The 27,811-nt window shown below is 38.8% G+C and overlaps 3 protein-coding genes across 4 annotated transcripts; 2 read left to right on the forward strand and 1 right to left on the reverse strand.

Annotated features, from left to right (window-relative positions):
• Positions 1 to 1,114: 1,114 nt before the first annotated feature.
• On the forward strand, positions 1,115 to 2,180 carry LOC122641360. The gene is made up of 3 exons (XM_043834575.1): positions 1,115 to 1,547; positions 1,628 to 1,756; positions 1,882 to 2,180. Exons 1-3 carry the CDS (start codon positions 1,203 to 1,205, stop codon positions 2,071 to 2,073), a joined length of 666 nt encoding a protein of 221 aa, XP_043690510.1. The 5' UTR covers positions 1,115 to 1,202; the 3' UTR covers positions 2,074 to 2,180.
• A 1,547-nt stretch (positions 2,181 to 3,727) lies between these two features.
• On the reverse strand, positions 3,728 to 9,615 carry LOC122649076. 2 transcript variants are annotated; one of them, XM_043842438.1, is made up of 9 exons: positions 9,416 to 9,615; positions 9,190 to 9,270; positions 8,376 to 8,471; positions 7,984 to 8,150; positions 4,636 to 4,705; positions 4,449 to 4,528; positions 4,268 to 4,330; positions 4,063 to 4,139; positions 3,728 to 3,944 (listed from the first exon to the last, which is right to left on the reverse strand). In XM_043842438.1, the coding sequence occupies exons 1-9, from the start codon at positions 9,491 to 9,493 to the stop codon at positions 3,844 to 3,846; spliced, it is 813 nt and encodes a 270-aa protein (XP_043698373.1). In that variant the 5' UTR covers positions 9,494 to 9,615; the 3' UTR covers positions 3,728 to 3,843. The 2 variants fall into 2 exon arrangements, with proteins under 2 accessions (XP_043698373.1, XP_043698374.1); XM_043842439.1 differs by having other exon boundaries at positions 8,382 to 8,471; positions 9,416 to 9,613.
• An 8,590-nt stretch (positions 9,616 to 18,205) lies between these two features.
• Positions 18,206 to 19,974, forward strand: LOC122672232 (UPF0496 protein At3g49070). The gene is made up of 2 exons (XM_043869729.1): positions 18,206 to 18,332; positions 18,901 to 19,974. The coding sequence occupies exons 1-2, from the start codon at positions 18,281 to 18,283 to the stop codon at positions 19,959 to 19,961; spliced, it is 1,113 nt and encodes a 370-aa protein (XP_043725664.1). The 5' UTR covers positions 18,206 to 18,280; the 3' UTR covers positions 19,962 to 19,974.
• The last annotated feature ends 7,837 nt before the right edge of the window (positions 19,975 to 27,811 follow it).

Here is a 27,811-nt window from a genome sequence, read left to right on the forward strand (position 1 = left end):
GTGTGTTGGACCCAGACCGAGCTGCCCCTTTCCTTTATGCAGTCCTCTCCCTGTGGCAGCTGCTGCTGCTGAAGGGTCTGGTTCCGGCCTATACGGTAGCTGGGTACGCTTCATGCGACTGTCATTGCGAGTGTGAAAAGTTGACACAGATCTCTTTGAACCTGGATCAACTACTTGTACGTATACACTTCACATATGATTTGGTGATGATGTGTTATTTTGTTTCTATATTTATTCTTTCGTGCGGCCATTAAGAGTGCATGGAAATACTTTTATAGAAACTAGAGAACACATACCAACAACTGCCTAGCTCAGTTGGTGAGTCGTGGTGCGTTTCATGCCCATGCTCACCAGGAGGTCTCGAGTTCGAGTCTCCTGGCTGGTACCTTATCCCCTCCCTGGTTCGATCCCCCACCCCTCTATACAAAATATATATGAAGCTCTCTATTCAAAAAAAAAAAAAAACTAGAGAACACATGTTATCACCTAACCATGCATGAAATATACACATATGGGTAGGTGACCCAGACTCAATCTAGATCTCTTCTTAAGTTCTACATAAGGTTTCTCTGTATAGAGTGAGACTGAGGCCAAAAGGGTTTGTTTACAAATTTATATTGGGTGCAACTTGTTCTCACTAAAGTAGTGAACTAAGAAGTACGTCATAACGAATAAAGATAGGAATTGAATTTTTTTTTAATATAGGGGTTAAAAAGAGTTTTTCAAAAAATTGAAATTTTTTTTAATATAATATTTTTGTGAAATGATAGGAATTACCAAGTTGAAAAAAAATGTGATACTAGAAGGGCAAAAGAATAAAGTCACTTTTATTTCTCCATCAACCAGATTTTCCTTGTATATTATTACTGTAAGAAAGAATATGCATACTGTAAGGTTCCCTGTTTTTGGATCTGTGAATCGATTCTAAGGGTCTGGGAATCGGATCGGAATCATTACTGTCGATTTAGTCTCCAATTCCGCATTTTTTAAAACCTTGATTTGGATCCGAATCTTCGGATGCCCGATGGGTTCACCGAACCGAATTCTTTATTCTCTTACGTCGTTAACTCACGAAACTTTGCCTCTTCATGTGCTTACTTAGGCCTCCCATTTTTTTCCAGTTCTTTCATCGTCGATCTCTTCCCTGTGGTTTTTGTCATTCTTGTTAAAGAAATTTAAATAAAATAATTAAGAGAAGAATTATGAGAAAGCAGAGCAGATGCTGCTCCTCTGCTTCAATTCTGGTCCGGCTATTCCTGCTTCTCGCTCTGATTTTTATAGGTGGCATTATTAGAGTTGCAGAAGGAGGGAAGAGAAGGGTTCATATCCCAGATGAGCTGGACGACGTGATCGATAACGAAGAAGACGAGGACTGGAAGCGATGGGGTCAAAAATCAACACCTTCGGAAGATTTCGAATTCGCTCCACCTTCGCCCATGGATTTCACCAAGACGGATCCATCGCAGATTCAATCTGAAATGTTGAATCGCCATTCCGGCCCTTCCTTTGGTTTCGTCAAGCTCCGATTAGGTGTCCGACGTTCACCGGTAACATAGAAACTACACTTCCCGTCCTTTCTCGTTGTCAATTTCTTCCATTTCCTGGTAATGCTGGGGTTTCTGTTCAGGATATGGTCGCGGAGATCGCTATGAAATGGACTAAGGTTCTAAAGACCGGATCAATTGAGGCCCATTTCATGGCTGTTGATACTAACACCATCATGTTCACCATGCAAAGAGGGAAAGACACAACAGAGGTATGCAGTAGTCTTGAATTCATGATTATGAAAATTTCATTTTTCCCGAATGGAACCCTTTTTTTGGATTGTGGATTTGTCATTTGAAGCTCAAATCACCTCCTTCTTGTCTCTTTGATTTCTAGTTGAAAGAATTTGTACTGAATCAACCAGAGGCATATGAGATGAAGATAGGTGATCATGTCTTTCGAAGACCAGGAGATCCTCCTATAGAAGAAGTTATCGAGAAGCTTCGTATTGAGAAGAATGAAGCCCACGAACATCATGCACATAGTTCTGCTGAGTCGTCAGAGCAACTGAAACACGAGGAGCTTTAATGCTTTTTGATAACACAAGTAAAAATTTTTTCGAGCTTATAGTGAATTTAATCTAAATTTTCTTTGTCAGGTTGATTCGATTCGATAGTTTATATATCAAAAACTTCATGAAACTCAAAAGCTCAAGAAAATCAACCTTGAGATGTAAACACTCACTTTATTTTAGTAGGATCAAAGATGTGTGTGATTAGTCTATTTTATAGTTTAAGGTTGTTTGGTATCATTCTCATAATAGATTTTAGGTCTGGAACACATTCTGAAGTGAAAAAATAGTGAAGAATCGGGTTTCATAATGCATTCTAGACCCAGAATTTATTACATTACAATAATACATTCTAAACACAGCCTTAAACTATTCAGAAAATGTACAGTGACATACCCATCTAATGAGAGTACTTTTCGGGAGAGGTTTTACTTTTACCCGACATGGATCCAATTAGGTGTGTCAAATACGGATCTTTATCGCCCCCAGTACCGGGGGGGGGGGGCCTGTGCGCATTGTGCGATGCAGTACGATCCATGTGTACATGATGGGGCCCACTGTACACACATGGATCATGCTGCACCGCACGATGCGCACAGGACCGCCCCAGTACTGGGGGCAATAATTTTCAGTCAAATACAATGAGAATCTTGACTCTTTGATGTTAATTCCAAATAATTTATAAAGTGATTCAAACCAACCAGAAAACCCGAACTGAACAATTACCAGTTTGGCTTCCGTTTGGGTTTTTAGAAACCGGTAGAAATCAAAATCGACTGAAAAACCAAAAAACAAACTGAATCCGAAAAGAATTCGATCACAAAACAAGGAAAAATAAAAACAGTTTTTTGGTTAATGTTTTATATATTTATTGGGAAGATGTTTTCTGTGCCGCAGCGCAGCCTGCGCCCAGGCACATGTGGGGGTACAGCCTGCATCCAGGCACATGGGCAGCCAGTGTAGGGAGCCAAGGTGGTCATTGCGCCCACCCCCATGTGCCTTGGCGCAAACTACACTGTGGCACAGAGAACAGCACCCCGTATTTGTTATAGGGCAAAGATGGGCAAACCACCCGCTTAAGGGTGTTAGTAGCGTGCACCTATGTGAGTGCGGGACAAGAGAGGCAGGGACTCTTTTCCAGGGAGGTGGGGAGAGGGATAGATGGCACCTATGTGAGTGGATTTTTTTCCTCTCAGGTTCGCTGTCCGGTACGGTTGTCCAGTTCCTCTCATAGGGCGGCAGAAATGACGACTTAACCTCACTCGAACAGTGTGTTCAGGCAGGGGGTTAAGTCATCATTTCCGCTCTCCAATGAGAGGAACCAGACAACCGTACCGGGCAGGGAACCTGAGAGGATAATGATACAAACTGACCAAACTGAAAACCGGCTGTTTGATACCCCCAGATTCAAAAGAAAACCGATTTGAACTGACCAAACTGAACCGGCCGTTTGATACCCCTAGATTCAAAAGAGTGATCATAGCTCATAAAAAAAGGACATGAATTGAATCTCTTAAGTAAATTGGTCAGAATCTTCAACCAACATTTGGATCCAGTTAGGCTTGTGTCTACATAGATCTTCCTCATTAAGAATAAAATGGGTGGTAGCTTACCACTTTACCAGCCTTGACATATGCCATAGAGGCATAGATTAAAGTAGAAGTCCATTGGAAGAAAAAGAACTGGGTCAACCCTTGGTAAGCAGTATGTGAAGACCCATTATTTCTTCTGCTCTGCCAGTAAAGAGGAGGTATCAAAATTAAATAAAGTAGGAATGTACACAAGACTTATTTCAGCTTCTTGCTGAAGTCAGAGAGCCCAAGAAGGTTAATCCTGGGAATGGCTGCTGCTTCCTCCCTCTCCTTTTGAGTGTTGTACCCCCAGTCCCCTGCTCTAAGAAAAGCCAAATTAGCTAGCAAATCCATGCACCAAAATGAAGCAAAATGGAAAATATGAGGAAAAAGAATGAAAGCTGTGATAGGGAAGAAGCAGAAAGGCAACATTACCCAGGTACAAATTCCATCCATCTAACTCGGGCTCTTTGATGACATTCTTTAGAGTAGCAAGCCGATCCTCAACAAAACTGCTCAATGAAATCACAAAACTTATTTCCCTTTCAAAGTAACTCTAAAGATGTAGTGATTTTTGAAAAAACTCATTGAAGTATAAATATCCATTGCTGTTTTATTGTTGAGGAATAATGATTCTTACTGGAGTGTGAGACCCTGATGTTCTGGTTTGGCTTGAAGCTGTTTCAACACTTCTACTTTGGGACTGAAAGAAAGTTACAAACAGACCATGTTAAGGAGACAAAACACATCTATGACTGATGCAGTGGCCATGAAACAGAGACCAGCTTTAGCATTTCCTAACTAGGTAACAGTTTACTGACCCAGTTCCCAGACCATAGATTCTATCAGATGGCATTGCAACTCCTGCCAGCTCTTGCAGTAATGCATCAGCAAATCGGCTCTGAAATGGAATAAATATACAGGGTAAGGCAATCCATGTCTTATAGTTCAATGGAAAAGAATTAAAGAGCAGAAGTCACAAATAATGATAATTATCCCAACATTCACCTGTTTAGTGGTGACAATATATACTCTCGAGCTTGCAAATTTCAAAGCGTCGGATACACCTGGATAAAATCTGTATAGAAAAGTATTATCCGATCAATTTTCAACTGCCACAGGCCATCTTCCACAGGTAAAGCTCCCAAATATAGAAAAGCAATGCCAGCAATTTCAGAATACTATATTATATACCTCGAAGGTAAATGTGCTATCCATATAAACAATCTGATGACAAGCTAGGAGTTATTCTTTTGGTGGATAGACCAGCATAAAAAACAAAAAATTTATCATCAAGCTTCATCATGGAATGTTAGTGGCTGTTCTCAGTTCTCACTAACCATTGTTTCTGTGAGAACATAAAACTCATAACAAAAACACTGAGGAGGTGTTTACTCAAAGCCCATCATCAGGATTCAGTAGCTATCGAACTTGGAATTATTACCAATACTGAGAAAATTCTCTCAGGCTTAATTCAGTTGAAGATGTATAATGGTCAGGTGAAAAAATTTGAACCACCACCACCCAAAAAATAAGAGTAAATTACTCTGACCTCCCCTGACCTTTCTGACAATTCAGCAAATCTCCCCTGCGTTTCTGACAATTACTCAAACCTCCCCTACTTGTCAAACTTGGTTTCACTTAGCCCCAGTCCGTTAACGGTGTTAGTAAAACACTTGCTGTGACCAAAACGCCCTTACTTATAAAGGACCAACATCAACGCACCCTTTCCCTTTTTTTTTTTTCCATCTTCTTCTTCCTCCTGCAAACCCACCTGCTCCCACCCCTCTGCAACCCAATCCACGCAGGCTGCAACCCCAACTCTCCTCCACCTGTTCCCACCCCTCTGCAACCCCGTCCACGCAGGTTGCAACCTGCTGCTTGAAAATAGAATAAAAAATGGAGATTTATCAGATGAGGATGAGAGCAAGAAAGAGAAATTGCCAAACCCACTTCAGGCTGCCGGTGTATCGGCGCTTGCATTCACGATTCGAGCTTGGCGTTGGTGGTTTTTGGATGGGTTGGTGCAATCTTGAGGAAGGCACCTGTGAAGAGGTCTTGTTTGAGGGTGTTGGTTGGTGGTTGGTTTGCCATGGCTATCCTATGGATTAACCAAGTTGATTGGACAAGCTGGACATTAAAATGCGTTTTCCTTCTTCTTCTTCTTCCTCTCTCTCTCTCCTTTTATCTTGTTTTGCTGTTGTATATTTTGTATTTTTGATTTACCAGAGGAGACTTTGGCACTTTTGGATACATGCACTTTCAGAAGATGACTTCAGGTGAAGTTGCAGAAGGCCAAAAGAAGGGTTCAACATGTGTAGATCCATATTAATTATAGTCTAAGATGACTCCAGATCAACTAAATTTTTTGTTTGTATATGATCCCCAAAATCTTAATTGTAACAATGAAAAGGATAATAATAAATAAAAGATTGGGGTTGTGTTGTCTTGTGAGTCATGCAATGTGGAAATTTGATCTTTCAATAAAACACGACTAAGGAACAAGAATGGAGGTGGCAACTGGTCATCAACGCAGCAGCAGCAGCAGGGTGAGAGAGAGGACATCGCTGTTGCCGTTGCCGTCGCTGTCGCCACAGAGGAGTCGTGAGAGGGATTGCAGAGGGGTGGGAGCAGGTGGGTTTGCAGGAGGAAGAAGAAGAAGAAGAAAGGGAAAGGGTGTAAAGGCAATAGGGTAACTTCCTAAAGGGAAAATAGGTATAATTGTCAGGTTTCTTAGGTTTTTCAAATTTATCCATTAACTAGCGTTAATATACTAACGGACTGGGGTTAAGTGAAGCCAAGTTCGAAAAGTAGGGGAGGTCTGAGTAATTGTCAGAAACGCAGGGGAGGTTCTCTGAATTGTCAGAAAGGTCAGGGGAGGTCTAAGTAATTTACTCAAAAAATAAAATAAATGAAAAACAAATCTCTTATAACCACATTTCAGTTTCTATACAAGCATGAAAGTAAACCTCGATGTAATAGTTGATAATTAGCTTAATTGTTGGTTAAAGCGTTAAGGCTTATGTTTGCATGCTATGAAGGCTGGATCTGCCAATGAAAACAGACCAAAAGTGGAAGTGAAAGGTTTCACAAAACCGCTTTTGCTAAACTCAACAGTGATACCGTCCTTCATTAGAAAGATATTCAATACTTTTGAAGATGCCACCTTGTTAAGACGGTAAATCTTGACCAGGTGTGTACTCTGTATCACATAGCTGGTATCAAAACTTTCACCAACTACATGTCAAACTTATCCACTAGCCTGCCTACTGCCCCCAAGGAAAATAAATAAATACTAAATGCAACCTAATCAGTATGAGAATTATGTGCCCAGTGAGCTTTTTCACTAAAAAAAAAAGGTTGTACCCAATGCACAAGGCTCCCACGTTTTGCAGGGTCTGGGGAGGATCAAATGTACGCAGCCTTACCCCTGTTCCCAGAGAGGCTGTTTCCAGGACTTGAACCCGTGACCAAGCGTTCAGCAAGTGAGCACTTGACCAACGCGCCAAGCACTTGACCAAGCTTTTTCACTGTGTCACCTAATTTTTTAGGCTGAGTACCCTTACTCTTTAAGTTAAATATATATCCACAACTGAAACCCTCAACTGAAGCTGTGAATAATAGTAGCTATCTCAATCCATATTTGGTACCTTCAATATGCATAGTTGTACTACTTTTCACACCACTGCTGTTTATGGCATTCACTGCTCTTTATATAATTCAAATGTAATTGTGCAAGGTTAAAGTTTTGATTTTAGGTTGCCCTTAGCTGCCTCTCATTCTTAGGTTGTTCAATACCTTGAATCCTTTATGGATGATGAGAAAGATATCTAACTTAAATTCACAAAATAAATCATAGTTTCAAGTTCATTGATCAGCATACGAGTGTTTTAACCCATGCTAGATTCTGACCCTTATTTATAAGGATGACTATTTCTTCTTGTCTTCGAGATGCTATGTGGAAGCTAAAGCTTACAGGAAAGGCTAAAAATGCTTGCAAATAAAGCTTCAACATGGGCTAGTATTGGTGAATGAGTAGTGGTATATCCACTTCTCCCCTCTATTTCTTGAGACATTTGACCTGATTCAGCTTGTAACAACCTAAGGATCTCCGAAATGCATATTACAACAAATTGATCAATTACGGGCAGGTAGGATAGACCTCAATGTTTGGGACCTTTTTTTTGTTTCAAGCACAGGGGGCATAATCCTCATGCCTCTAGAAAATCCAATTTGAGTCAGATATCTCTAATAGTTTTATATTTGTGTGTCAATTATTAATACAGTACCTAGTTAGTTTGTCAGGTGATCCAAATCAGCAGATTTACAGAGGTGAGTTTGCTCAAAATAAATTACCTATTGGCACCAATCCAACTTGATAGGTCACTGTCTATCCATTCATCCCTGACTTTTCCAAAGAGTTCTACTAAAGAATCTCTGTTTTCATTCCACTCCTCCAAAATGATAGGCTTCAACTTTGACCAGTTTTCCAATATCCCGTCGTTAGTGAGTTCAGCTGCAACCTAGTACAGCAAGCCTTGTCGTCAGATCTAGACCATGTTTACAAAAAATCCAAGAATTTAAAGCATGGTGTTGTTCTTGTTGTGAAGGATCTGAAATTGCAACACAATCTTTGGTTTTTAATTTCCAATTGAAAATCAATTCCAATAAGGACATGCTGCTCATCATCATTTGTTACTGAATAAACAAAAGAAATATACGATAGAAATCCAGAGAAAGTTTAGCACACGCACCGAGGACTTCTGAATGGAAGGCATCCGGATCTCCAATAGCAACCTCACGAGTAACAAATTTTCATATCCTGTTTCCACCACTGGACGAACCTATCACAGTACACTGCATTGGTTAGCTCTAGCACAAATTTCCTCTATTTTAACTCGGAATTAAATGAAATCATTTGGATTATGTTTTGTAATGAGAATCTTTAGAAGTATGAGACACTCAAAATCAAACTAGAAGATTGGGGAGACTAAAGTCCTCACCACAAAAACTGAGGAAGGAAGGGTAAGTTAATGTGAAAAATAGATGTCTGCATCAACTCACTAGCCACAGAAACTGCTTATTGAATCAACTGGGCCCATGAGCATGTATAAAACCTACCCTTTTTCATTATAAGGATAAAAAAATCTCCACTGAGAGAATTTAACAGTGCATTGGCTTAATTGTAATGGTTTCAAGTGCCAGATTAATCTCATGATGTTTTCAGTAAGAATACAAATACATCCAAGTTCTGATTAGTGATGGGTTTGAATCTCTTTCAGTTGTTTTCACTGCTTTTCAACCCAGTCAATCGGATATAGGGGAGAAGAGGAGGGAGGGGGGGAGAATTAATGAGAATCAATAGCAAAGCAAAAGAGATTCTGTTGACGACCTTTTTATGATTGAAACAAATCATCAAAGGGATAAAAATGGGAGAATTCGGTCAAATAACATTAGTAAGAGATCAATCGAAATCCAGTCCAAGCCAAGGAAAAAAAAAGAACTAAAGAAACGAAAAAATAAAATAGAGTACTGAGATGGAAGGAAAGGGAGAGAGCTTACGACGTGCATTTGATCAATAATCCAGCTTTCCATAGCAGAATCCACAGAATCGAAGAGGTTGGGCCATCGTAGTTTGGCAGCCTTCCACACAATGAGACATGAATGAATAAATCAAAGTTGTTACAAATTCGAAGCTTTTTTATTTTTTTATTGGTAAGATACAATTTCGAAGCTGAGATATGTAAAGAGTAAACAACCTTGTAGAAACCCTAACAAGAAAAGTCACCTTAAGAGCAGATACAGAGCTCTCGCCACAGCTATCACAGATGACTCCATCAAAATCAAGGGCATACAGATCCCCCATCTTCTCTCTTTCTAGTTTTGTTAGATTCTTTTGTCTTTAAACTTCAATCTTCCCAACAAAAATGGATTTCGCAGTTCTTATGTGATTGAATGGAATTGCAGCGCAGCAGGTCAGCAGACACGTTTGCCTTCTTCTCTCCATGGACTATGAGGAGTTGAAGACGAATTTTATCTTCCACTGTTCTCCAATGAGCACTTGCCACGTCATGCAAGTCTTATATTCTATGGAGGTGTTGGACTGTTGGGTGGTCGCAGTTGTTGAAGAAAAAAAAATCCTCTCTTGGATTGTGGTGCTTCATAGTTTGGGTTGAGAGCTTGGCATGTGTAAGATGCTTCATCTAATGGTGCCAGCTTGATCCATTTTTTTATTTTTCTTTCTTCTTCAGCTCAGCATCATTGTATATCACATATTTTACATGTCGAGATTTAAGGCCCAAACTGCAAGGCACTGTAGAGGATTTATTTTTTTTTTTCCGTTCTAACCATCACCTTTAATTAATTAGAGGTTGTCAAACGGTGGGTTTGATTTGATTTTATACATATATATGGTTAGACCAAAATTGAACAGTGTTTGGGGTTTTATGTGTTTCATGTATTCTTTTTGAATTTAAAAGAAAATTTTATAGGATAGTTACAAGACTAACTATGATATATGACGCGGATTGTTGGGCAGTTAAGAAACATCATATAGATAAACTCAGTGTAGCGAAGATCATGACGTTAAGATGAATGAGTGGCAAAACTAGGAAGGATAAAGTAAGAAATACTCCTATTAGATATGATTTGGGAATAGCTCTGATACATGACAAGCTATGAGAAAATCGTTTGAGGTGGCATGATGATGTTCAACGGAGGCCTTTGGATGCTTCAGTATGGAGGAGTGATTTGATTCATATTAAAAGAACTGAAAGAGCCAGGGGCAGACCTAAAACGACCTTAAGAGAAGTGGTGAAGAAAGACGTGCATAACTTAGGCCTTGTATCAAGTATGCACTCCAATAGAGTTGATTGGAAAACAAGGATCTATGTACTTGACTTCATTTAGTTGAAATAAAATTGAATTGTTATTATATCAATATCTTAATGAGCATTTATTATTATTGATACAGTCTTGAATTTTCGTATTTAAAAAAGAACAAGTGTATAAATTCATTGAATTTTTTTCCTTAAATTTTGGTCCAAACGATTGGTTCGATTGGTCTGTTCAACTGATCGAATCGATTTTGGTCATTATAATCAATCCCGTCTCATTTTTGACACCCCTACAATTAACCTTCTCTATTCATTTTCATATAACCTGTGTCATTATTTTTCATTTAAATAATGCAATCCATACGCATTTTGCAACTCCGGGCTGGTTCTAGGCTAGACCACCCAACCTTAGACTTCAGTTTGAGGCAGCCCAAAAACCTTGGGCAGGCAAGACTTGTGTCTTCCGTATTTGCTTATATCATAATAGAGAAAGGGGTCAACATGAAGTGTGGGAAGGAATGAATGTCTCATGCAAAATCAATGGGAGCACGATAAGGCCGCATGATTCATTTACAAGAGGGACAACGTTTCATGCAGGAGAGAGAATGTGAGAGGACTCGTAATGCCAACCGTGTGATCATTGTTTTCTCATTATAATATCTCTCCCAACCACAAACTTAACCATCTTCTTAATCCTAAACTTATAAAAAAAATACTGAAAAAATTCAATAATTTGATGGTTGCATTGTTACTTAGTCAATTAAGATTATGTAGATTCATAAAGTGGGTGTCTCAGAATAATTATCACCTCCAATTCGCGGGCAACTCAAATTCCTCCAATTCCTCTAATGGGGGGGGGGGGGGGGAATGGACCCCACCTTGGGCAGTGTTTTCGGGCAAGGGGTAGGGTGATCATTTCCAACTCATGTGAGGAATTGGAGGGTTCAATCCATTGATTTTAAGCTCTTGTTATGATTCGGGTGTCTCATAACAAAACCTTAAATGAATATTGGATGTGAAATTAAACTGTTGGACAAGTGTGTGTCCATCAACCCCGGTTTGATCTGGTTCAACCCGGTTCACCTTGTATTGAACATTTATGCATTTTAGTTTGATATTATTGTTGGACAAGTGTGTGTCCATCAAACCCGGTTCGGTCCGGTTTAACCCGGTTCACCTTTGTATTGAACATTTATACATTTTAGTTTAATATTGTCACATGCGATATAAACTTTTTGAGCATTATGTGTCTGTAAGTTATACTTAAAATGGTAGTCACGACTAGGGTTTGGGTGGGCACCCTTATCATATGGTCGTCGCATTGGGTATGCCTAGACATGTGATGTCGGGAATGCGAATGCGAGTGCTCACATGTTTGATGTGTGCATTGGCGAAGAATCTACTTTGTCGATTCCCTCATGTATATCTTGCCAAATGTAGGAAGGGATAGACATGTGTCACCGACACGCACTGAGGGAACCCCGCCACCGCAAAGTGTGATCGCATTCTTTGGTTCATCAATGACCGAGACTCAAGCGAGTCAAAGCCGGTGTTCGGGAATGCGTGAACACTTTGTGAGTGAAGGAGTTATCCAACACGGTCACCCTTGCCCGATTGGGGAACACCAAGATAGAGACTGTCTGTGCATGGTCGGATCAGAATCTGGATCCAATACCGTTTTGGAAATGGTTTTGCAAAATCTATTTTATATAAAATGATACATTATTTATAGTTATTTCAAATAAAGTGTTTTATCGAGTTTTGGGACCCGATCGGATGCACGACGCTCTTATATGGACATGTACTATGGATTGGGGTTTGACAGTACATGTGTACATGCCCTAGATTCCATAATGATGGTGTTGATTAGTGGAGGGGTTGTATATGATAAATTGTTATCATATAGGAGTTATTTGGAATTTGCTAATTTAATTGGCTCTTTATTTAATTAATGGATTTGGTGCTAATTGTAATTATCCATTAATAATTAAATAAAGAATCTAATTAATACTTTCCCTATTAGATTCTCGCTTTCACGTGTAGCACTTTGAGTTTAAACAACGCTCCAGAGAGAGAGAGAGTCGACTCTCACTAGGGCTCTATTAAATCTAGCTAGGATTTAATTAAACCCTATTTTTATAAATAGGGGACCAAAAATACGCGAAGAGAAGCTCTCCACGTTTTGGGAGGACACTCCCTCTCCTGCGTTTTTGGTTCTCTCTCTCCCTCTTGTGATCTCTCTTCTTCTTCTTGATTCTCTCACTGTGTTTGAAAGTTAGGGTTTGTGAAACCCTAGATCTCGTCTTGAGGAGTTTGAGGGCATCCGGGATTGGCGTGTAGAACCTTGGTAGCACCATTGGAGGTTCGGGACTGTTTGCTTGAGCGCTCATTGGAGGAAGAACCACTGTCTATTGGAGGAGCAACACTTGAGGCTCACCAGTTAGCAGTTCTTTATTAATTCCTTCTGTTCATTGATTATTAATATTTATGGGATGCGAAAGAAACTTGAATCGATTATTTTCCACTGCACATTCGAGTATGGGATGGATCCCTCTTGCCATGTGATGGACTAGAGACGAGTTTCTCCGTCCCTATTGTGATAATTAATTTTATGGAATGCAATAGAGAAGGAGAAACCCTAATAGGGATGCACCAGGGTTCCCATGGGCGACCATGGAAAATCCTAAAATTAAAATGGGGCACCCATGGGACACCATGGGCTAACCCAGGGCGTGCAAAACCCTAAAGATAAATATCTTGGTCTCCCTAGGGAACCATGGTTTGATCCCTGGACCGTTGTTTAGCCAACAATTATCACATGCGATATAAATTTTTTGAGCATTATGTGTCCGTAAGTTTTACTTAAAATGGTAGTCACGACTAGGGTTTGGGCTGGACACCTTTATCATATGATCGTCGCATTAGGTATGCCTAGACATGTGATGTCAGGGTACGAATGCAAGTACTCACATGTTTGATGTATGTATTGGCGAAGAATCTACTTTGTCGATTCCCTCATATATTTTCGCGGATGTAGGAAGGGATAGACAAGTGTCACCGACACCCTTTGCCTCGAGGGAACCCCTGCTGCTGCAAAGTATGATCGCATTCTTTGGTTCATCAATGACCGAGACTCAAGCGAGTCAAAGTCGGTGTCGGGAATGCGTGAACACTTTGTGAGTGAAGGAGTTATCCAACATGGTCACCATTGCCCGATTGGGGAACACCAAGATTGAATTGCTCTGTGTATGGTCGGATCGTAACTGGATCCAAGGCCGTTTTGGAAATGATTTTGCAAAAATCTATTTTACATAAAATGATAGATTATATGATTATTTTGAACAAAGTGTTTTATCGACTTTTGCGGGACCCGATCAGATGCACAGACGCTCTTATATGGGCATGTACTATGGAATGGGGTTTGGCAGTACATGTGTACATGCCCTAGATTCCATAATGATTGTGTTGATTAGTGGGAGGGTTGTATATGATAATTTGTTATCATATAGGGAGTTATTTGGAATTTGCTATTTTAATTGATTCTTTATTTAATTAATGGATATGGCGTTAATTATAATTATCCATAAATATTAAATAAAGTAACTAATTAATACTTTTCTTATTAGATTCTGCTTCTTTCCCTTTTAGAAGCACTTTGAGTTTAAACAGAACTGTCAAACTGAGAGAGAGAGAGAGAGAGTCAGACTCTCACAGGGATTAAACAAATCTCAGGGTTTTTTAATTAAAACCCTACATCTATAAAAGGGGACAAAAACGTAAAGGGGATACAGTGCTCTGCATTTTCAGCCTGGTCCCCTCTCTCCTGCATTTTGGTCACTCTCTCTCCCTCTTGTGATCTCTCTCCTTCTTCTAGTTACTCTCATCTGTGTTTGAGAGTTAGGGTTTTAGAAATCCAGATCTGTGCTGAAGAATTTGAGAGCATCTGGGATTGACTTGAAAAACCTTGGTAGCGCCATTGGAGGTTTAGATCTGTTTACTTGGAGCGCTCACTGGAGGAAGAACCATTGTCTATTGGAGGAGCAACACTTGAGGCTCACCAGGTTACCAATTCTCGATTAATTCCTTCAGGCTCCGTTTGGTTGCAAGGGGAATTAAAGGGAAGGGAAGTGAAATTTTCATACTAAAAAAAGGAACTTTTTTAATCATTACCCCATGTGACACCATGTGACAATATATCTAACTCCAAATCATTCCATATTTGGTTATTAAATTTCACTTTACTTTGCATCCCATTTCCCTTTGGTTTAAAATGTAAAATAAATATTACATGTAAAATGTATCTTTACTAGATATGGTAAGAAATTTAAGTAATTTATACAATCACATGGGGTAATGATTACAAAAGTTTCTTTTTTAGGTTTGAAAATTTTCCCTTCCTTTCCCTTTAATTCCCCTTAGAACCAAACGGAGCCTCAGTTATTAATTATTAATATTTATGGAATGCGAAAGAAACTCGAATCAATTTATTTTCGCTGCGTATTTGATTATGGGATGGATCCCTCTTGCCATGTGATAGATTAGAGATGTTTTTCTCTATTCCTAATGTGTTCCATAATTGCGTGGGATACATGAGGGAAGGAGAAACCTTAACAGGGATGCACCAGGGTTCCCACGGACAACCATGGGAAACCCTAAAATTATAATGGGATACCCATGGAACACCATGGGCTAACCCAGAGTGTGCAATACCCTAGTTTTGTAGTATATTGATTTGCCACGGTGAACCATAATGATCCCATGGATCGTAGTTTGACCTACAAAAGCTACCATGTGACCGATATTGGATGTTAGGTGCAATTATGTAGATTCACAAAGTGGGTGTCTTATAACAAAACCTTAAAGTCAATGGATTAAACTCAAATCTCATTGGATAAGACTTTTATACTTATTTTTTTAATATTATGAATGAAAAAATTATTTATATTTTAAATAAAATTCAACGATTTTGAATAAAATTTGATTCCTTAAGTAAGAGGACGAAAACATCACAAGACTATGAAAAAGTAAAAATACGTTCATCCCATAACATGCAGAAAGAACTCTACTTGGTTGCGTAGGTGGCGCATTTTCCACAGAGACAGTTTTCTTACCATCGGATTAGAACTGTCCATTGAAGACCCTTGATATAATTAAGGCAATAAAAAAAAAGACCAATTGAATTCAATAAGTATTTCATTTGTATTTGAGTACTATTTTTACAAGTAACCGGTTGATATAATTAAGGTTTACTATAAATAAAATTGATTTAATTAAGGCATGATTCTTTCTTTGTCCACTTATTTTTATTATTGTTTCTTCTCTTCTTCACTTTCCTATTCAGGGCAATTAGCCAGGTAAGAGAGAGGGAGAGGGATTCCAATATAAGAGTGGGGAGAGAGGGAAAATTATCGCCCCCAGTGCGGGGGGCGGTCCAGTGCGCATCGTGCGGCGCAGCACGATCCATGTGTGCACAGTGAGCCCCACTGTGCACACATGGATTGTGCTGCGCCGCACGATGAGCACAGGACACCCCCAGTACTGGGGGAGATAAAGATCCGGGGAGAGAGGGAATAAAAGGGTAAGAAAGAGAAGTAACGGAAGAAGAAGAAGATTAAGATGAAGATACCTAGGGGATAGGGGGGAGAGAGAGAGAGAATGGATTTTATGGGAGAGAATTTTGGCATAATTAAATCAAAAATTTTTTTTTTCCTAAACTTTAATTATATCAATCGGTTTTACCAAAAAAAGATAAAAATTATATCAACCAGTCTTGTAAAAATAGTATTCACATATGAATGAGATATTTAATTAATTTAATTGATCTTTTTTTATTACTTTAATTATATCAATGGTCTTAAATGGATAGTTCTAATCTGACGGTAAGAAGATTGCTTGCGTGAAAAATGCGCCACCTATGCAAACAGGTAGAGTTCTTTCTCCCACAAAATAATGAAAAAAGAGACTACTAAGTTGAATCAAGAAAAAAAGGATAACTATTATGAGAAAACAACAAAACTCAATTTAATTATTTAGGACTATATTAATTAATCTAGAAGTGCCAAAAATTTTATGAAAATTTTGACTAGGGTAGTAAGGTAGTAGGGTTCCACCCAAAAAAAAAAAAAGTAGGGTAGGAGGGTCTGATCTATGTATGGTGACAATAATGTTCATGAGCAGAATTAATAGTTTTAGCAATACATCCACCAACTATAACTGTTATGAGTTGAAGCTTTTACTTCAACATGAAATCCCTTCTTCAAGAAGGAAGAATGAGAGTGATGAGGAAATGTAAAGTATGCTCCATTCACATTAATTCTTGGTCCAACCTCCAAATTAAGTTATTACCAATGTCAGCCCAAAATAAGGGGAGTGGGACTGGGTTGTCATAATACCATCAACTTATTACTTATTGAATTGCTATAATAGGGATGCGAATGTATTGTAACACCTACCCCATAGTCCCCCTTGAGGGTTTGAACTTTGGACAAGCCATGTCAATCCCATCACATCGTTCTTGGTTAGTTACTTATTTTAAGTTTAATCCAAGATTGGTAATGCTCCATCTAATAATCCAAATCTGTCTAAGGTGGGGTTCGTGTCTCATTAGCTAGTTAGTGAGGCAATAGTTTATCAACGCGATGATCAATAGTTGATATGAGAGGATGATCAGTAACACTAGGACCAAGAATTTAATCTTGGTATCGGGAACAATGTCGGTCCTGGCAGATACTGATATAAATTGTCAATATGGGTAATTGGGTGGTTCTTTGCCATTATTATTATTATTTTTGGACCATTTTACTCTTACTATGAAACGATATACACCACACCAGTATTAATATAATATCAATATCAGGTACAAGTGATACTGATACATAACGATCGATATAGCCAATACCTTGAACCTTGACTGGGACTAAAACACGACTCAGACTTTATGGAAGGCTACTACTGACTTGAACCTATGAATGACCTGAATTGGTGAATCTCCACCGTAACCCTCTTTTTGGGTTAATGTGTTGTTGTTCTTTTAGGTACATTTTAGTAATATACATACGGGAGAGGGTTGAGGTGCGGTATAATGGTATCATACGGGCAACAAGATCATTTCATGTGAGAAAGAAAAAGAGATAATCATATACATAGGTATTAGCTTACCTTACCGCAATGGCTCAGAAAATCTTTTTCCAATATATATTGGTTAATAATGTTTGAAGTTCTTAGTTATTACCTATTGTATTATAAACATCATATACCCAACCAAAAATTTCCACTCATAAATTCATTCTATATATAATCAGATATTACGGTGATTTGTGAAGATAGAAGCTCAATTACAACTTAGTAAACATAATTTAACCCATAGAATACCTGGACTTTACTTGTTTGTGTCAAAGATTGTCTTTCTTAGTAAGCATTAATTCACAATTCGATCTCAAGGAAAATATAATACTAATAGTATACTACTTCAACACTTCAAGTTACAAGTTACAACCACCCACTTCCAAATTAAAAAAAAAATTGAATCATTTCATACCATATTGTAAAGATGATAGAATTTTAAGAAGAACTACCAATATTGCTGACAACTTCCCTTGCACTTCAAGATATAAACTTGAAGATTGCCTCATTTTCCTTCACGTTTATCATTGACTTTCTACATGTTTGTGTTATCTCTATATAAAACCAAAGCAAAACAAAGGGTACTTCTTTCTGTGGCCTATAAGCTCTCATTTTCCTCATCTCTCTCTCTCTCTCTCTCTCTCTCTCTCTCTCTCTCTCTCTCTCTCTCTCTCTGAGGCATTTAAAAAGGCAGCATGACAATAAAGTTTAGTTTGCATCGCATGGGACAGTTCCTCTCTCGGAGGGGTAAGTACTAAATCATTTGCAACTTACTATTTTCCCTTTCTGTAAAGCTTCAAATGAGAGAGAGAGAGAGAGAGAGAGAGAGAGAGATTCTCAATAGATTCAATTTTAAAAGATTGCGAATTTGGGATATGAAATTTTGGTTGTGTTTGGAAGGCATGAAAAGAAAAGAAAATCGAACAGATTATTGTACGGTTTTTTTCTTTTCTTTAAAAAAATTTCAATGTTCATGAGAAGATTCTTTAATTTAAATTTAAAATTCATCTTGATTTTATCAAAATTTTCATTCGCTATCAAAATAATTTTCTCGCCCTAAAGACAAGAAAACTTTAGATTTGACAAAAATATATAGGAAGAATGTTCTCTGTGTCAGGACCCAGACTGTGTCCAGATACATGGGAGTGGGCACAATGACCACCCTATCCCCCTAAATGACAGATTCATATGCTTGGACACAACCTGCACTGAGATATAAAGAACATGAGCCCAAATATATATTTGTTCTTTTCTTTTCTATTCTTGCCATCAAAACATAGCCATACAAATTCATTCTTGTCTCTCTTTAAAGCAGTGTCCGGCGTACCACACACTAATCCCGAGTCCGGCATTGATGTTCGCGAGGAATATGCCAATGCCTTCCGTACCAAATCTTATGTCGATTTTTGGACACGTGTCCTTACCCTCACAGACGGAGATGCTGCCACTTGTCACCCTACAGAATCCTCCACCACGGCCACACACCTCCCTTCCTATAGGCTCTTTGCCGAGCACCTCCTAGAACCAGACCAACCCACGGTCATCGAGGTCCTAGCCTTGGCTCAGCCTCAAAACCATCCGGAGAACCACTCTCTCCTCGCCGACTACTTCTCCGAAACTGCCAATGCCTCGTTCCTCTGTGGTCTCCTCCTGAAAGACATCCATAAAACACGTGCCCAATACCATCCTCTCAAAACCACCGTCCGTTCCCTCGAAACCACTCAACTCCTCTCGGAATCCCACTTCCCGGTGGTCTTAGACCACATCACCGAGTTCACTCACTCTCTCAACCTGTTTGGTTCATCGGCTCTCTCGCTCTCGCAATTCCAAGCCGTGCAAGCGGGTTGCACTGGTCTACTCAAACGCCTTGAATCAAGTCGTGAGCAGGTCTGTGCAAGGCTCCGTCTTGTCAACCGGTTCAAACACGGTTCAGCCATCTTTCTTGTCGCACTAACAGCTTCGGTGGTTGTAATTGTGACGGTTCATGCTTTAGCCATGTTGGTGGCGGTTCCGGGATTCATAACAGCTTCAATCAAGCTGGTTTCGACTAAGAGGTTGGCTGGGCAGTCGGCTCAGCTGGACTCGGCGGCTAAAGGTATGTACATTTTAAATAGGGATTTGGATACTATAAGCAGGATCGTGACCCGGTTACACGACGAGTTGGAGCACCTGCAGACCATGGTTCGGTTCTGGCTGGAGCGGAAGGACCGGCTCCATCCGGTTGGAGAAGTGGCGCGCCAACTTCAGAAGAACGATTCAAGCTTTAGCCAACAGTTGGATGAGCTAGAGGAGCACTTGTATTTGTGTTTTATGACCATCAATAGGGCTAGAAGCCTTGTAATCAAGAAAGTTATGGAGGATCTCAGTAGAGTATGACTTAGTTCATATGTATTCATTGCTGCTTGGCTGCATTTTTATTAAAATAATTTTTTTTAATAATCTTTCAACTAGGATTGCAACAGGGTCGGGTTGGACAAGTATTTAAAAATTCAGGCCTCATCTAAAATCCTCAAGTCTCAACCCAAGCTTGATCCGACCCTACCAGGCTCAAGGTGGGCCTATTTTATCATTCAATCATTCGATCTATTCAAATAGTAACCAACTTTTTTTTGATAGGTCGACCCAAGGAGAGTGAAGTTATGACCTATTAATTGTAAAGTGTTGGTCCTTGCCCATTAAGTTATTCCTTTAGAGTTAATAATCAACATTGAATATATCTATTATCTCTCCCTCTTATCTGTAGGTTCTCATTTAGTTGGATGTATTAGATTTAAATAGCAACAACACAAATCCCAACCCGATTATATATACAGGGTTGGGTCGAACTCAACTGAAGGCCTAGGAATATCAACCCTGGCACGCCCTTTGGGCTGAAAAGCTCATCCCAGGCCCAACAGGGACAGGCGAAATGATCGCTGCAACCCTGGAAAATTCTGCCTTTCCATGGGTATACGATAGTCATTTTGTATGCCCCCTATGTCTGAGGCAGCACACTACATGAGCCAAGTTGGCATTTTTTCTCCTCTCAACTATACTGAGTTTCTTTTTAGAGGAAAGTACACTCCCCTCCCCTGTACTTTGTTTCAGTGGAACTCCCTTCTCTTGCATATTGACTAATGACAACTGTCTCCCCTAAGATTTAAAGATTCAACTATTGAACAACTTAGTGCTCTCTCTGTACTCACATCTCACTACTATTGTTGCTTGGAGTCCGACTTAGACATCAGAGAGTCCCCCCCTTGGAGTCCGCTCTGGGCTTCTTCTGTGTTTTTTTAATAGTTTGCATGACGTCCATGTCACCCACATAGATTCCGATCGCAACAGGTTCTTATACTGTTCGATTTCAGGTTTATGTAGTTCAATCCAGTTTGGGTCGATTTAAGCAAACGTTTTGGCTTTAAGGTTTGAAACTGAACTGAACTGAACTGAAATTTATTTTATTTTCCAACACTAAAGTCGAATTGATTTTTCGGATTCCCTTCGATTTTAAACAACAGTTTTTTTGTTATAGTTTTCGGTTTTGGTTCAAAATTGACACCCTTTTTCTAATCAAATGCTATTGGGTTAGAAAAGGAAGTAAGATTGGGGACCTATACTATACACAGCACCTACTCATATGAAACCTGTTAAAACCGTGGAAGGCTGGACCATATGGGTGGACCCGAATTTAATGTCTTCGCCTCTCAACTATAATTTGATATCTATAAATAACAAGTTAAGCGGATGACCCATCACGAATGGGCCATATATAAAAGTGGAAAATCTGAAAGGCTCCATATATATTTGGACAGCTAATGATGCAAACAAGGTTCTAGTATATGGAATTGGATAAGGATTGGTCCTTTAACAGAATCAGTTGGAACCCTAGAAATTGAAACTAGGAAGAAGAAGAAGAAAAAGTAATTTTATTAAATAAAAGTAGGAAACAATGATAAAAATGAAGATCAAACATAAATAATGGATAATTCATAAAAAAAGGGTTGTAGGAACCTATTGACATCTAAATTGAGCTTAATTACCTGATTTCAATTTGTAAATAGGCGATTCACCTAATCCAGATCTGATTCCGATTCTTCAAATCATGGAAACAAAGGCCACTATTACTTAGATCAGTAATCTAATGATTTGATGTTTGAAAGTAAAAACATACAGGAAAAAGAACGTTGCTTAGTTGCGTGGTCCCTGTATTCGAAAATAAGAGCATATAAAATTATCACCCCGCTCTCATGAAATTAAATATCCAATCCATGTTAATGCTCTTGCACGCACCGTGCAAGGGGCTACAAGGGGCTACATGAGGTGTTGGTTTTTTTTATGTGTCCAACATCTTCTTCTTCATAAATTTCAGATATGCATATTCCAAGTCAGTAGAAAATAAGTGATCGAAGGCCTACCCTCCTCGAGGAGGATGCCTTTCTATAAATGCAGCACATGCATGTGAACTGAAAATTAGCTGATATTCTTCTCTCTCAACTCTCTAGTAGTATGCAAACTATTTTGTTGGAGTGCAGATTCCAACGTGGGTCCTCTCACATAATGAGATGTGGAACTCACATTAACACTCTCTTTCTCTTGTTTTGATCCATGTGAGTCTCACAGTGAATGATACTATTGTAAAAACTGAAACCTATACATGATGCAGAAAACAAAAAGTAATAAAAGAAAGAACAATATCAAGTAACCACAATGCAATGATATCCATGGTTTGACAAACCCCACGGGCTTTTAACAGCCATTTGTAGGGGAGCCACAACACAAACCACAAAATATAAGTCATTAATCCTCAACAACCATTATTTGGATTACTGCTATTGGTGTGACGTGTAGATACCCCACCCCCAACATGGTTTTAAGTATCAATATTGGATCGGTCATAGATTTTTTTATTTTTTTTTTTGATAGTTAGGGCCCAAGGAAAGTTGAACTCCTGACATCTTTTTTGTGAGCTGTTGGTCCTTACTAATTGAGCAACCCCCTTTGGGGTGGTCATAAATTTCATTAAGGTTGTTGAGCAATTAGAAGAAATTAAAGAAATCTCAACCGGTTCTGGAAGAGTTTAGGACTATAAATATAGGGTTTGAAGAGACACTTCATGAGTTTAAGATCAGTGTATCCTTCATACAAGAAGAAGTTGAACAATTAATTGAATTATTAAAAGAATATAAAGAAGTGTTCGCATGATCGTATGATAACATGCCCAATATTAGAAATTATACTCGGATGTTAAACCTATAAAACAAAAGCTAAAATGAATGAAACCTGAATTGGCATTAAAAATAAAAGAAGACATCATTAATGATAACTTTTTTTCGTTTTTTGCTGATGAAAAAAAAAATGATGTTTTGATCCCACATCAGCCCAATAACATGGTTTGAGGTATCGGTATCAGATCACCCGATACAGCCAATATTGCACGGTTTTGAAGGTGACTGATACCGATACCTACCCGATACAGGTGATACTGTACGAATAAGGGGTAAAATAGTAAACAAATCTATTTTTTTTAAAAAAAATAGGGGTAAACTTATCCGATATAACTGTATTGGTTTTGAAGGTGACTGATACCATGCCAGATACGGCCAATCCTCTCCCTTTCCCCACCCACCACCCCCCAAAAAAAAAAGAAATAGAAAAAAGGAGTGACGCAAAGTCTTCCTCATCATGTAAATGCAGTCTTTGAAGTTAACCAAAAAAAAAAATACAGTCTGTTGCCATCGAGATCCGGTAGGTGGACCCCAACACGTGTCATCTATCTATTGGAGAGTCATTCATGTATATGTCACAGTTTTTGCATGTAATCTATGATTTCATGAGACGGATGATAATTTTGCATGCTCTTATTTCTGAACACAGGGACTACACGATCAGACAACGTTCTTTTTCTCATATGTTTTTACTTTCAAACATCAAATCACTTAGATTACTGATCTAAATAATGATGGCCTTTGTTTCTATGGTTTGAGGAATCAGAATCAGATCTGGATTAGGTGAATAGCCTATTTACAAATTGAAATCAGCTAATTGAGCTCAATTCAGATGTCAGTAGGTTACTTCAACCTTTTTTTTTTAGGAATTGTCCATTATTTATGTTTGATCTTCATTTTTATCATTGTTTCCTTCTTTTATTTAGTAGAATTACTTCTTCTTCTTCTTCCTAGTTTCAATTTCTAGGGTTCCTTCTTCCTAGTTTCAATTTCTAGGGTTCCAACTGATTCTATTAAAGGACCAATCCATATCCAATTCCATATACTTAAACCTTCTTTGCATCATTAGCAGTCCAAATATATATGGAGCCTTTAAGATTTTCACTTTTATAAATGGCCCATTCGTGATGGGTCATCCGCTTAGCTTGTTATTTATAGATATCAAATTAAAGTTGAGATGCGAAGACATTAAATTCGGGTCCACCCATATGGTCCAGCCTTCCACGGTTTTAACAGGTTTCACATGAGTAGGTGCTGTATATAATATAGGTCCCCAATCTTACTTCCTTTTTGGACCCTGATCTTTTACTGTTGAGCTGCCCGATAAGACCCTACTATCCAAACACAACAAGACGATAAATTACCGCGTTACCAGAATGGGGGTAAACAAAGAGAAAGCTCAATAGTAAAATTGATGGCAAATTCTTTCCTTAACGTCTGTTTTTATTTGGGTTCAACGAACCCATTGAATGTAGTAGATAGAACCGCAATGGTTGAGAGGAGACTTTGTGAAGCCCAAATGAAAACTACAAGGAAAGAATGATTCTTGGGGGATGGGATTTTTATCTTTCCAAGGAAAGTTAGGTTGGAAGATTAATATTGTTTAAAACAGATTGAGCTTAACATTTGATAAAACCAAAAGTTCTAAAAAACTACTAGATATCAAAAAAAAAAAAAAAACTACCTAGAGTTTTGCTTTCTGTTTTTTTTAATAAGAAAATTTATCAAAGGGAACAAAGTTCCAGAAAAGTCTGCATACAAAGTAAGGGTGTCAATCTGGGATTGGAATCGGGAACCGTTCCAATACCGTTTCGCTAAAACCCGATATCGAATCGTCTCATTAGTAAATGGGATGGTACTGGTATTTGATTTTAGTACCGAATGATAAATGGGACGGGATTCCCAACGGTACCAGTACCGAAATGCCAATTAAGTATCAGATGGTACCGAAACTACTAGTACCGTTTAAAAAGAAAGAGAATATAAGATCTTTTTTTTTAAAAAAAAATAAAAAAAAAGGGTATAAGAATTACGACTTATTAGGGTTTCACTAATTGTCTTTTGAGTACAAAGAGGAACAACAGGTCACCAGTCGTAGCTTGAAGTCTCTCCTCACAGAACCTGCTACGTGCTACTCCCTCCTCCTCCTCCCTCGACCAACTACATCTACTAGGCTCTTCTTTTTTGCATTTCGTACTTCTTACCATACAACCATGTGACATGTGTGATAAATAGAATTTTGTTTGGGAAAATAAAAGAGGAAACGCAACGGGATTCTTTCATTTTATAGGACTTCTCTAGATTTAAAAAAATGAGAAGCTTATTATATGTAATCTTAGGGAGTTTGAAGAAGTAAAACTATGACTTCATAATTTAAATTGTTTTATAAAAGCAGTAGATAACTTAGATTTCATGATGGTGAAAAAATTCCACAACACTAATACACCCACCTTGTTAGAAACAATTAAATTTCTTCTCCCTTTTTCTATAGTGCCTAGAACCGTTTAAGAACCGGTACTGTCCCATCCCGCTAGTAATCGGGACTGGGATCTAGGTTTGGTCCTGTTAACTAAATGGGACGGTACTGGGATTGACATTTTTGGTACCGATACCGATACCGTCCCATCCTAAATACCGGGAACCGTCCCAATTGACACCCTTAATACAAAGGAAGGCAAATACAAAAAGGAGGCGATTCATGCCCAACAAAGTGATGTTGGAGCCTAGATCCTTGAGATGCTCAGTAGTTTGCCACTGCATTGGCTTCACGAAGCGTATGAAGGAAGATGATTATGTCAAACCTGAGAGCGAGTTCCCAATATTCCGAAATGATAGAGGAGATTCTCCATGGGATTGACTTTGAGTCGACCTTGTTAAGGATGTTGATAACTAGTAGATTGTCTCCTTCAATGATCAGGTTCTTCATGTGCAGGCTAAGTGCCATAGAAAGAGCGAATCTGACAACCATTGCTTCCGCTACTAAGGCATAATTCCAACCAATACCAATCGAGAAACATGTTATGAAAGATGCGTTGGAGGTTCTGCATACTCCACCTATGGCCATTTTCTCTAGGTTACCGAAACTTGAACCATCCACAATGAATTTAACAAAGCTGCTTGGGAGAAGATTCCACTTAACAATACGACATCTAGGAGTATTTGGTTGAATGAATCCTTGAATGTGATCTTTTGTCGAGGCCATAGCTCTGAGAATAATCGCATTGCAATTGAACCTGGCTTGCCTAAATGTCATATCCCAGTAGCTGTTCCAGATGTGTCATACCCCCCATCTTTTTTAACCTACCCCCCTTTCCCCCCTCCCTTCCCCCCCCCCCCCCCCCCCCCTCCTTTAGACCCCCACATTTGACATTACTGACATTAAAAAGGAAACCCGAAGCCTTTCTTCTTGGTTACTGGCATGTTTTGCATTAATAAAAGATGTGATTCCAACAGTCAGATCATTGCTTGGGAAGTTGTTGAGAAGACCCACTTGTCTCCACAAGTCTTGAATAATCGAACATTCCAGAAATAAATGACTAGCAGTTTGGTGGAAAAGGTGGCAAATATTGCAAAGAGGATTGAGATTGAATCCCCTGGAGTTTAATAGATCTGGGAGGGGTAGTCTTTGATGGAAAATCTTCCAGATAAGATGTTGAATTTTGGGGGTAGTTGGAAGGTACCAAACCTTAAGCCAGAGGGGGTTAGAAGGGAGCAAGCAGCCTGTAATGGTTAGATTATAAGCTGAGGCCACGGTGAAGACACCAGTAGAAATAGGGCCCCACACAAAACGCTCATCATGGGGGAAAATAGGAAGAGGCATAGAAAGGATAATGAACGCGATGTCTGGAGGCCACCAGTAAAAAACCTCTTCCCTACGCCATGACAAAGCTAGGGGGTCAATGAAGTGAGTGACAATGGTTGGGGCTTCAGAAGGCAAGGGGAAGAGAACGGCTAAAGGAGGATGGTTTGGAATCCAATAGTCAAGCCAGGGATTAATGGATCTACCATTTCCAACTTGGAAGAAAAGGCCTTTACGTAATAGATCTCTTGAAGAACAGATGGATTTCTAGCCCCAAGAGATTTGCTTTTTGCTCACGTGAAAGAAAAACTACTTTGGAAAGAAGAAAATTTTGTTCTCTCATGAGTCCATCTAGTAAAACCCCCCAAAAAACTCATAAAAAATATATATATAAAAAATCATATTTGCATTGTTGAAAACATTTTGATTTATGATTGTGTGTAATGGATGGTTTTGTGTGAGTACTAATAAATAAGCAATTTTTTGGGTAATACTGTAATTTTTAGATAGGAATTATAAAATTTTCTATTTAAATTTTGAATTAATTTCACTTTCCATTTCTTTATTTTCCTTACATCCATGCTTTCTAGTCAGTGGAAACTCACGGAGGGTTGTTATACGCACTGAGTAAGATTGCTCCATTGTAACCAAGTGGTCACGAGTTCGAGTCTGGAAATAGTCTCTTTGCAAAAACAATGGTAAGACTGCATATATTATGACCCTTCCCAAACCCCGTAGTGGCGGGAGCCTTATGCACTGGATATGCCCTATATGAATCTTTCTGCATAATACAATTTTAATCTTTCTTAAAAATGGATCCATCGATCCGACAAAACTAAATGGGTCGATTTGGTTCAATTTAGATCCTCTATTATCGAGCTGCCCGACAGAACTGTGTTGTCAAGATACGGTGAGATGCGCAATGATCACCTTACCCCTACTCGGGAAGGGATAAGGCAGTCATTGTGCACCTCACGATCTAGAAACAAGGTGGGCACCAGTTTGGGTTTTATATTGCCAACAAAACACAATTTTTTTTTCTGGCTCTTATAATTTTGTTTCTTTCCCATAAACTTTTTTTGAGTTTACTTCTTCATTCAACCAAAATAAAGAAATTAAATTCTCAAACTTAACTTTCACATCAAAGGTTAGTTATAAAGCCATAATAAATGAGTATCGAAAGAAAAAGGCCGAGTTGAGTCTCTGAAAGTCAAATGGCTTTC

The sequence above is a fragment of the Telopea speciosissima genome, chromosome 1, assembly GCF_018873765.1.
Source record: "Telopea speciosissima isolate NSW1024214 ecotype Mountain lineage chromosome 1, Tspe_v1, whole genome shotgun sequence".
Taxonomy (NCBI): Eukaryota; Viridiplantae; Streptophyta; class Magnoliopsida; order Proteales; family Proteaceae; genus Telopea; species Telopea speciosissima.